We start from the raw sequence: 11,930 nt of genomic DNA on the forward strand, positions 1-11,930 counted from the left end.
GGGGGAGAGGGGGTGAGAGGGTGAGAGGGGGGAGGGAGAGAGAGGGGGGAGAGGGGGTGAGGGGGGAGGGGGGAAGAGAGAGAGGGAGCCTTTCTAAGCACTTTTGCTCATACAGTCTCTACTCCTCAATTAACAGCACCGAAGGTCAGGGCGATTGTTTAACCTTCATCTTCCAGCGTTAGGTCACAGTGGCTGGTTTGGGGGTGTACTCCAGAGCCACGCACGCCATCGCCGGGTGAGCTAGTGAACACTGCTACGGGACAGTCAGGTTTCCATTTCTTCAACAGTGTAACAGTCCCAAGTTCCAAGGCTGCTGTCAAAGATCAGGAGGCACTTCTATTTATCTGCTGAAGTGGCTCCACCATATGGCATTAGCACGAACACAGGTTGTAATTCTCCATGACTGTCGGCTCTGAAATTAAGTGAATCTCTTCACATCTTAAAAATGTGGACAGATTCACACAATTTCAAACACTGTGTAGATTATGAAACTTCAATAGTTTCATATTGCCCTTATTTTATCTAATTCATGTTTGCATAAAATGTAACCATAATGCAGGTTTTAAAAAGCATTGGCATGTTATTAGTGGTTATAGAGAACAGAATGGATGAATTATATTTTACAGGCTTATTAAATTTTCCAAAGTTTTCTACAATGAATATGCAGTGATTTTTTAATCAGAAAAAAATTTTATTTTCTGTGTTTATACAGATTTTATTTCTTACTCCAATTTTTTAATTGTAGTAAAACATACGTTAACATAAAATCTACCACCTTTAGCCATTTTTAAGTATACAAGTAGTGGTGCTCAGTACATTCATTATGTTGTACAACCATCACCACTGTCTATTTGCAGAAGATACTCTTCAGCCCAGATTCTCCCTTCCCGTTAGTCTCTGGTAACTTCTATTCTACTTTGTCTCTCTGAATTTGCCCATTCTGGGTAGCTCATGTACGTGGAATCACAGAGCACCAGTCCTTTTGAGTCTGGCTTACTGCACTGAGCACAATGTTCCCAAGGCTCATCCATGTTGCAGCTTGTATCAGAATTTCAGCTCTTTTTATGGCTAAATAACTGTCCACTACATTTTGTTTATCCATTCATCTCCTGGTGGACACCTGAGTTGTTTCCACCTTGTGACCACTGTGAACACTGGTGTACAAGGATCTGTTTCAGTCTCTGTTTTCAGTTCTTCTGGGGACACACCTAGAATGGAATTGCTGGATCACATGGTAACCCCGTGTACCTATCTACGCGGCTGCACCATTTTGCGTTCCCAGCAGCCATGCGTCAGGCCTCCAATTTCTCCTCATCCCTGCCAACACTTGTTCTTCTCTCACTTTTCTGACAGAAGTCATCCTGATGGATGTGAAGCGGTATCTCGTCACTACATGGATTTTTATATAATAAAATAGACTAATGCAAATATTTATAACATTTTCCTGTCATAATATTCTCAGACATAATATTAACTGCATCATTATGGAAGTCCTCCGAGGTGATTACTACCATCACCCTCATTTGATAGATAATGAAAGTGAGGCGCACGTAAGGCCAGTGACTTAACCCAAGTCACAGGTATTCAAGTCAGTCACTACAGGAAAAGTTAAAACACAGAGAAAAGTGGAATAGAGATGAAAACCTCACCATCAGATCAAGAAGAGACAATCAACATTGAACATCTTCTAGTATCGTTCTCAGTGCATTCTGAAAAATAGAAAGCAACTAAAAACATTGTGTTTTCCACTGACAAGCATCTACCTATATGATTATAAACACAGCGGGCACGTTACTTGTAGCAGACACACACTGTAATTTAGAAATGCCGTCGTGGACTTAACACAGTTCCTGTTGTTAGACATTTAGGTTGTCTCCTCTCAGTTTTTTCTTATATTTTGAAGACAGGTAACCCATTCACACTGTTCAAACCTCAAAAAGTATAAAAAGTTGTGGAATGAGCGGCGCCTGGGTGGCTCAGTCGGTTAAGCATCTGCCTTTAGCTCAGGTGGTGATCCCGGAGTCCTGGGATCGAGTCCCGAATTGGGCTCCTTGCTCAGCGGGGAGCCTGCTTCTCCCTCTGTCTCTGCCCCTCCCCCTGGCTTGTGAGCTCTCTCTCTCTCAAGTAAATAAAAAAATAAAATCTTATAAAAAAAAAAAAGCTGTAGAATGAAAATCTCCCTCCTACCAACAGGTAACCACTGATATTTGTTTTTAAGGCTCCTTCCAGAGACTTTTTCTTTTAACACAGACATATAATATCCTGTTGTATAACTTATACACCAGCCCTCTACTGATGGGCATTCAGTTGTTTCAAATCTTTTGCTATTACAAATATCTCTGCAGTAATAGCCCAGTGCATAGGCCTAGTGCATATGATCGAATCTGTGGAGAAATTTATAAAAATCGATTTACTGGTCGCAGCCTCCACATTAGCTTTCTCAGAGCTCAAAAGCTCAGCTTTCTCAAGGGCATTAACAACGTTCATTATTTCATTTATGGGATCCCCACTTAGAGCAGCGATGGCCTCCACACATTCCGACGTGAAGATGCCAGAGAACACCTCCATGTAGTTTCCCCTCAGCATTTTGAACTTCTGTAACAGCTGGTGTAACATCTTTGTCTGGAAAGTCTACCACCTGGGCCTCCTCGGGGCGGGGGGGGGGGGGGGGGGCTTTTTTTGACTGTTTTTTTTTTTTCCTGAGTATGGGCCACACTTTCCATTTCTTTCGGTGCTTGAATTTTTTTTATTTCAAGTGGACACTGGAGATAATACGATGTGGCAACTGTGGAAATGAGGATCTCCAGCCTGTGCCCTGGGTTTGTTGTTGCTGCTAGGTGCTTCCTGGTGACTCTCCTGTTCTAATTCTCTGAAGTCTGTCTTCCCTGTTGTGTGCAGCCACTGAGGTCTCTGCTTGCTTAGGTTGATGGTCACCAGATGACCGGGCAGGGTGTCCTTCAATGCTTGGAACCAGTGAGTCTTCTACCGTTTGCTGATGAGCTTGGTGTGTGTGTGTGGTGTGCTCACCTTCGACGTTCGAGCAGCCTACATGTCTGTCTCAGCCTTCACCATGGGGGACCTGAAGACCAGCCGAGGTGAGGGGCTAGGACCCTGTCACGTCTTTCCCAGGCGTGAGCCGAGTCCTGCACATGTGCACAGCCTTCCAGATCCCCAGGGCATTTCAAAGCCCACTACAGAACATCTCGTTCCCCAGATCTCCCTTTTAAACGTTTGGCCGGGCTCTTCTTTGCCCAGCTGGTATGACAGTGTCGGCAGACAATGGCAGGTGACTGCTTTAGACTAAAGTCCTGGGGACAGAGCTTTTTTTTTTTTTATTAAAGTTTATTTTTTTATTTTTTAGAGAGCGAGTGAGAGAGGAACAGCATGAGAGGGGAGAGGGTCAGAGGGAGAAGCAGGCTCCCCGCTGAGCAAGGAGCCCAATTCGGGACTCGATCCCAGGACTCCGGGATCACCACCTGAGCTAAAGGCAGACGCTTAACCGACTGAGCCACCCAGGCACCCGGGACAGAGCTTCTTGCACACAGCCGTCTCGGAGGCAGGCCAAAGAACAAGCCCTGGGATGGAGCTCTCCCGGGAAGCTGTGGGACAGGTGCCCGCGTCCAGCAGACTGGACTTCCTGAGGAGTTCAAACCCCATCTGTTCCCCAGTGGCCACGAGGCTGCTGGTCTTCACAGCTCCCGTAGTTCCGAAGCTGCAGAGTTTTCAGGCTACTGCAGAAGTGGGGAGAGGATGCGGGAAGGCCAAGTTAAAATGCCAAAAATGCTACTGTTCTTACCAAGGTCGGCGCTGTGCTAAGCACTTCGCTTCCGACACCCCATTTAATCCTCAACAACCCTGGAGGCTAGAACTATTATAATCCTATTTTTCCGAAGAGGAAACTGGGGCAAACAGATTTTCAAGTGGCTTGCTCCAGGTCTCATGGCTCTAAGAGGCAGCGTTAGTGTTGGTTTATGAACCATAATCTGATTCCAGTCTGTTTCAATTACTGTGCGCTGTACTACTTTTCATTTGTGGAGAAAAATTCAGAGAAACTAAGTTTAGTTAAAAGTGTAGCTGAATATGGGGGCGCCTGGGGTGGCTCCGTCGGTTAAGCATCTGACTCCTGGTATCAGCTCAGGTCACGATCTCAGGGTCGTGAGTTCAAGCCCTGCGTTGGGCTCCACACTGAGTGTAGAGCCTATGTGGAGCCTACTTAAAAAAAAAACTTTTTTCAAAGGTGTAGCTGAATATGAACTCATGAGGAAGATGAATTATAAATTTTATAGAATATATATTTTACATAAATTACCAATGAGTTCTTTCCCTAAATTAGTCATTCTTAACCACGTTATAGATCTGAACCCTGTGCAACTTTTACAATTCTACCTGCACAACTTCATCTCTCCCTATAATATTTAGGATAGAATGCAGACGTCTGCATTTTTTAAAGCTCTGTAGAGGTTCTGAAACTCAGTCCCAGCCAAGAACCACTACATTAGACTAAAAAACTCCTTAAAGTTAGAATTGTATCAACTATTTCTGGGACAGGTGTTCACACAGGAAGGACATCTCTTAGGGAAATGGTAGAAAGGAAAAAGCCCGAGGTTTGGGAGTTAGAGACTTGAGTCCTAGACCTCCTACTTGCTCCATGTATGACCCAGGGAAAATTAATTTCTCTGAACCTTACTTTTTTCATCTATAAAATAGAAGTTTAAAAAACAAATCTAGTTCTTAAAGTTGTTACAAGAAGAGATAACATATGCTGGAATGTCATATGCATTCAAATGGGAGTTGTTATAATTTGCCCTGAAACTGATGTTAGATTTAAGAATTCAGCAAATATGATGCACTGTCAACTCTGGACAAAATCTACTCTGTGAGGTAACTGAGCAAAAACTCATAATCTCATACGGGAGAGAGGCATTCTCCCTAAAAAGGAAAACTGTGATGAGCACTAACACAGACAGGCATATTTATTATATGATGGAAAAACAGAGGAGGAGAAATAATTCTGATGTGCAAAGGGCTCTTAAAAGTGCAATGTGAACAGTGCCTTGAAAGAATGTTAGTCAGATACACTCCTTGGGCCTTACTGCAGACCAATGGTTCTCAAACATTAACATACATCAGAATCACACAGGGGACCTGTTAAAACACACATTGCTGGGCCCTACTGCAGCCCTTCTGACTCAGTAGGTCTGGAGTGGGGCCTCAGGATCTGCATTCCCCCAAGTGACACTGATGCTAATGGTAAAAGGAACCCCCTTTGAGAACCACCACTCCAGAGAGAGAGAGAGAGAGAGAGAGTGTGCTTGAGCAAAACTGCCAAGTGACAGACTGCGTATCCCTGAGCTATAAGAAGGCAGTTTCTGGGACACCTGCTTTGTGTGAGTGGATAAAGAATATGGTCAGATCTAGACACAAAAACTTTCTAACTAAAACGCTTCCTTCTCTAACAAGAGGCAGATAAACTGCCCTTCCGAGGAAGGAGAAAGGGCATTCAAGACTCTGTGTGGTGACGCAGGTTAGCTGGACGTGTTGCAGTGACCACTTTGCAATACATAACAAATACCCAATCAGTATGTGATACACCTAAAACTAATATAACGTTAAATGGCAATTACAACTCAATAAAAATAAGATTGAGAAAAAGAGTAAGCAAAATAAAACACCCTTAAAATAATGCATTAGTTCTATCAATACAAGAAAACACCAGTCAAACCCAAATTGAGGGAGACATTTTATAAAATAACATACCAGTACTTTTCGAAAGCATCAAGGTCATGAAAAATAAGAAAGGACTAAGGAAATGTCACAAACTGAAGGGGACTACAGAGAAAGAATACCTAAATGCAACGTGGGCTCTTACATCGAATCCCAAAACAAAAGACAGTCATAGGAAAATTCTATTAAGTCTAGAGTTTTTGAGTTTTTGAACCAACATTAATTTCTGGGTTTTGATTATTATACCACAGTTACGTAAATTGTTAATCGTAGGGGAAGCTTAGTGAAGATTATACAGGAAAATTCTTTTCTCTACGTCAAAGATATTTCCAAATATAAAGTTAAAACCAAAAAACTAAGTCAAAACTAACTACTCTTCCGTGATATGACATTCATTATCTCTAACCTGGTGTCTTTCAACTCCGGTTACTACTCCCAGCTTAGTGGCACACAAGTCATCATCGGTAAGGTAACGAGGCAACAGACTTCGGGGCACATAGTTAATTCAATGTACAAAGAAGAGAAACGCAGTGTCACTCATGTTCTTTAGAAATGAGAATTTAACACTAACACATCCTGAATTTTAACATTTTACTTAGCATGCTAAAGGTTAAAATTCTGCAAAAAAACCCCCAAAAGTTCCTAAATGGTTTCACTTACAAATTTTAAGGAATGTTCCATACTCACCAAAACCATCAATATCTAGATTATTTTCAATCACAACATCTAGTAGAGAGTCACCAACTTTTCCTTTGGCTGTTAATGTCTCACCGTCACGGTTTACAAAGTGGACTGTTATTTTATCTTCTGAGCTGGAAAAGGAAGCAGTGCTTTATTATTTTTAATCATTTCAAGGCATACTTTAAAATAACTGTTTTCAGAACTTGTAAGGTGGAAGAAAATAGGATGTGCGTGTACAGAGGCACACCCACGCACACAAATGTGTTTGTTTTTTTTTTTTAAGATTTTTATTTATTTGACAGAGAGAGACACAGCGAGAGAGGGAACACAAGCAGGGGGAGTGGGAGAGGGAGAAGCAGGCTTCCCGCTGAGCAGGGAGCCCATCGTGGGGCTCGATCCCAGGACCCCGGGATCATGGCCTGAGCTGAAGGCAGATGCTTAACAACTGAGCCACCCAGGCGCCCCAATGTGTTTTTTATAGTATTTTCTTTCCTTTCCAAAGTTTGAGAAGAAGACATCACAAAGCAGAGGGCATGTCTATCTATCCATCTACCATAGTGGAAGCTCTGCCCACCACCTTAAAGGAAAGAGCAACCACACTGCTAGCAAGGCCATCTGTTATGTCACCCCAAGGGTCACGGTCATAGGTCACAGTCACGTGAAAACATTTGGCAATCCTCATCAGTCAGGAAATCTATGTTGCTCTCACACAGCCCTCTGAAAAGCAACGTCTCTACGTAGTGTCCCTGAAAGACGAGACCGTGGTTGTGGAGAGCTGTGAGAAGGCCCATGGTTCTGCGATCAGTAAGACCCCTGTTGTGCAGCTGTCTGGTAGGCACTGCTGGGAGGCAGCGGTCCCATCGTTTTCTGAGCATTTAAACATCTCACGTTGGCCCACACCATGTACTCAAAAATCAAAGGGACTGGTGTAGATTTGTATTTATTTGAATCCATGGGAAGATAAATATAATGCCTCCTTATGTGTTTTATTATAGGATATTATATTATCCATCAGAGTTAGCTCATGACGGACTTAAATTTCTTTCCCTTCTCACAAACATCACTCCACTATTGGGGAGAAGAAATTATATTAGCAACGAGATGCTTGTCATCTACCACTGGTCATTTTTAATTTTTACCTCACAACTGAAAAGATGTACTTCAGCTAAAATAATTGGTTGTAATTTTCACTACTGCCAATGGATGGTAATAATCCAGCAAAGAAAACTTTAATGTAAGTAATAACCTAGAATTATATTACCCCAAATTATCAAGTAAATTATCTTATTTAACAAATGAGGCAAGTGAAAGCCCCTTTCAGTAATGCCCTCCCTGATAATTCAATGCTAGAAAAAGAGAATTCTGAGAATTAAAAATTACCACCTATGTGTGTGTGTCTGAGAGAGAGAAAGAGAGAGGGAGGGAGAATGTCCCTCCAAAAGGGCCTGTGCTCTCCAACTTCTTTTCACAGCGAAAAAATACTTTAGAAATAAGTACTCCTGAACATTATTCATGATTTTCAACTAGATAACTGCCATCTCTTCAAGGCAGAATGGCTGCGAATGAAGATACTCTGGAGGCAGGGGTGGACTCCACTTTGGAGGTTATTAAAAGAATACAGACTAAGAAAGAACGCAGGAGACAATGACCTCAGAGATATTCAGGAGGCAGAAATAGAAGGTTTTGTTGACCATCTATACAAGGTAGATTGGGAAAGAGGGAAAAAACAATGCTGAAATCTGCAGCTCAGGCAATGAGGGGGTCCAGTTTAACCTAGAGTTAACAGAGATGGAGCAGCTTTGGGGAAGACGGAAATGAGTTCAAGTCTAAACCTGTTTTAATTGAGTTAAAAGAAAAAAACCAGAGGAGAATGTCCAGAAGCCAGATGGAAATATGGGTCTGAGCCCAGCACTTCGGTCTAGGGATCTGACGTGCACAAACGCCCAGGAGCTAAAGCTGCAGGAAGGACAAGAGCAAGAATCCCATCATGTATGTGCACCACTGAAAGCCAGAGGTTTTACGATTGCTCTTCTTCTGGATTATTCTACAGCTAAGCTTACAGCACAGAAATCTCTGATATCAGACCCCTCTCTTCTGTAAAATCAGGGTAACATTTATATTCTAGTTTTAACAATGGAGGCAAAATACCTAATGCAGAGGAGCACTCAACAAACACAGATTAATAACTTTAAGGCCTTAGTCCTTTTGTTGCTAAAAAGCCTAAACTGCTATGTATTAAAAGTGTACAGTCCCCAGAAAAAACTGCAGAGTGAGAGCAATGAAAGGTCTGCCGAAGGACCGGAGAGGACGCAGAAAGGAGAGAGGAAGGGTAATCTACAGTTGACAGACTATGGGATGTAAGAATCAGATGCAGATTCTAGCTGTGTTTCTGACACACACACATGAGAAGACCGTGGGAAGCCACTTACTTCCTGGCGGGGGGGGGGGCGGGGGGGAAGGTGGGGACAACAGTGACTTCACCAAGCGGCTGAGACAATTAAAGTCTGTGGAAACTTTGTTCCTTAAAGCGTTATACACATGTATGTTACCCAAATAACTTCCTCTGTTTGCTATTAGTAATTCGTATTGGTGGATTTTATATTTCCTCCCCAATTCTGAGAACTAGCCAAAAGCATTGAGGGGTTCCCCAGGATAAGATTTCATGCACTGAGAAATACAATCCTTCTAAATCTTCTACCATCAATTAATCAGTCAGCACCACACGCAACTCTTTTCTTCACCTGTTACCTTCTCCTACTGTCATTTATTCTGCTCAACCACAGAAGGTATTTTAAGGAAGTTGTCAGGGCGCTCACCATAGCACATACCCTCCCCCATGTCCATCACCCGGCCACCCCATCCGTCCAACCCCACACCATTCCAGCAAGCCTGTTTGTTTCCTGAGATTAAGAATTCCTCATATCAGTGAGGTCATATGATACATGTCTTTCTCTGATATATTAAATGTTAAAAAAAAGAAGAAGAAGAAGATAGTAGGAAGGGGAAAATGAAGGGGGGGGAATCGGAGGGAGAGATGAACCAGGAGAGACTACGGACTCTGAGAAACAAACTGAGGGTTCTAGAGGGGAGGGGGGTGGGAGGATGGGTTAGCCTGGTGGTGGGTACTGAGGAGGGCACATTCTGCATGGAGCACTGGGTGTTATACGCAAACAGTGAATCATGGAACACTACATCAAAAACTAATGATGTGACGTATGGTGATTAACATAACATAATAAAATTTAAAAAAAAAAAAGGGAAGGTGGTGGTAAAGTTCGTAACAGACTTCTCCCAGGGAGGGAAGTGACAGCTGCTCATGCCCACCTTTTCACCATACGGGGGGGCCCCTGGGGCACTTGGTCCAAGGAAAGGGCCCCTTCTAGGGCTCCCTACTTCCATAACCACCTAAACTCTTCCAAATGACTCTATGGGCTACAGAATTATCAACGCTTACGGTGCTCAAGAAAACAAGCAAAAACGACTTGAGTTGTATTCCTAGTATGCCAACTACTTGATACGAAATTTTTATTCCCTATCTCACCTACCTCCTAGAATTTTCTTGAGAGTGAAGTACAACAATTTTTGTGAAAGCCCTTTGGGACCTAAATCACTACGAAATATAAAGTATTTTGTCAGGATATTTTGGAGCAAAAGGAGTTTTTTCAACTCTCAATTACTGATGACTTAGCTACATGTTAAACTTCCCGAGACGGGACTACAGCCTCAGGCTGCTCTGTTCAATGGAACTTTCTGCACTAGCAGAGATGTTCTGTACCTGCAACGTCCAGTACAGTAGCTACTGGCCCCACGCGGCTGTTGAGTACTTGACGTGCGGCCAGTGCAAATGGAATGCTGAATCTTTTCACTGTATTTAACGTAGGTTATCTTAAATAGCCACATGTGGTTAGTCATATCCAAACTGGAAAACACAAGCCTCAGACAGTAAGAGTTGGAAAATCTAGTTGTAGCTCCAAAGTCTGTAATACAAGGCACAAGGCCATCCATTGAAACGGTGCCAATGAGGAGGAAAGCAGGATTATGAGGGAATGGAACAGATGTGCTTCCCTCTGACACAACTTGATATAACCAAGTTCAAACTTAATAAATTTGGGGGACATAATTCCCATTTACAAAAGCACTCATTTTCTTTAAATACTAGTTTCGTAAATATGCTCAATATATGTCCCAATTTATACACGATTTTTCAAGAATGCATCCTTTGCAGAAAGCAAGACATATGCATGTAGAGAGGTCAAGGCAGGGAAATGTCAGGGAGATAGGGACAAATAAATCTGGCTTGCCTTCTCCAGTATCTCCCTCACAGTCCACGCAACAAAAATTTATTGAGCACCCACTACATAATAGGATGAAGGGGAAAGATGATTAAGTCCTAGCCTCTGTTCTTGGGGACCTTATCAAGAAGAAACCAGATAAGGCAGCATACAAATCCAACACTCTCTCCCCCCAGTTCTTGCATCCTGCTCCGGGACAGCGAGGGGTCAGAGAGTTGTTCAGAGACCTGGATTACATAAGGCTACACTGCTACACTCTGAAATGATGAGTACATTTTAACTCTATTAAATCGCAGGGGATTGTGTCTTTGAAAAACAAATATGCCCAAGAATATTAAACTTCAACATATTTGGGGAAAATTTTTTCACATCTCTTTCAACATTTAGCACAGAACACAACACCGTGGGCTTCAGCAGCTACCACTACCAAGTGGCATCCCCTGAACCCTCCCCATTTGCCAGCACAAGACCACCTGTCCTACCTGACTTATCCTTCAAATAACCGTATGAGGTCTATACTGGTGTTATGCTCCATTTATAAGTGGGGAAAGTGAGACCTACAGTAATGCAGAAGTTAGACATTCAGCCCAGTTTAAAACCCTGCCTTGCCAGTGCAAGGCAGAGGCTTTTAGCCCTCTTACCAGCTCCGAGAGCGGACAGGGAAGTTCAGGGGTCAAAGTGGGTGTATTCCAAACAGGCATTCCCCTGCCAGAGAACTGGACACACAATGTCCTAACAGGGCCGGGGAAAGGCCCAGAACGAGAACTGCTGGCCAGGACGTCCGTGGGGAACATCTTAGGAAGGTCACTGCAGGCTCCCGGCAAAGCAAAGGTCAGCCGCCGAGCCAAACCACGGGAGAAGGCCGGCGGCAGAGCGCATGGCTTTCTGCAGGACCCCGGAGGCGCGGGGAAAGGGAGAGCCGGGGTCCCGGGGCCCCGCTTCCCGCAGGCGTCGGGGGCTGGGAAAGGAAACGGCGGGGCGACACAAGGGAGACAGGGCCCCGAGGGGCGAAGGGCGAGCAATCGAGGGCAGCGCCCCGGACGCAGGCGCCCGAGAAGGGGCAGCGGAACGAGAAACCGCACGACGAGCCGGCCGCGGCGCCGGGGGACCCCCGCCCGCATGCGCACGCCGGGCCGCGCCTCACCTGCTCCGCGCCGGCGCCGACACGCTCAGCGTCCGGGCCAGCCCCCCCCCGCGCCCGCCCCCGCCCCCGGCCCCGCGCGGGGTCCGGCG

General features: G+C 44.2%; 1 protein-coding gene across 1 annotated transcript in view; it reads right to left on the reverse strand.

Annotated features, from left to right (window-relative positions):
• The window catches only part of FDX1 (ferredoxin 1), a 29,590-nt gene that overhangs the window by 16,967 nt on the left and 693 nt on the right, over positions 1 to 11,930 (reverse strand). The window contains exons 2-3 of the mRNA XM_044919322.1: positions 11,842 to 11,914; positions 6,412 to 6,536 (exon numbers count right to left, since the gene is read on the reverse strand). Coding sequence (XP_044775257.1) covers positions 6,412 to 6,536; positions 11,842 to 11,914 — 198 coding nt within the window. The remainder of the gene's footprint in view (positions 1 to 6,411; positions 6,537 to 11,841; positions 11,915 to 11,930) is intronic.

The sequence above is a fragment of the Neomonachus schauinslandi genome, chromosome 11 (assembly GCF_002201575.2).
Source record: "Neomonachus schauinslandi chromosome 11, ASM220157v2, whole genome shotgun sequence".
Classification (NCBI taxonomy): domain Eukaryota; kingdom Metazoa; phylum Chordata; class Mammalia; order Carnivora; family Phocidae; genus Neomonachus; species Neomonachus schauinslandi.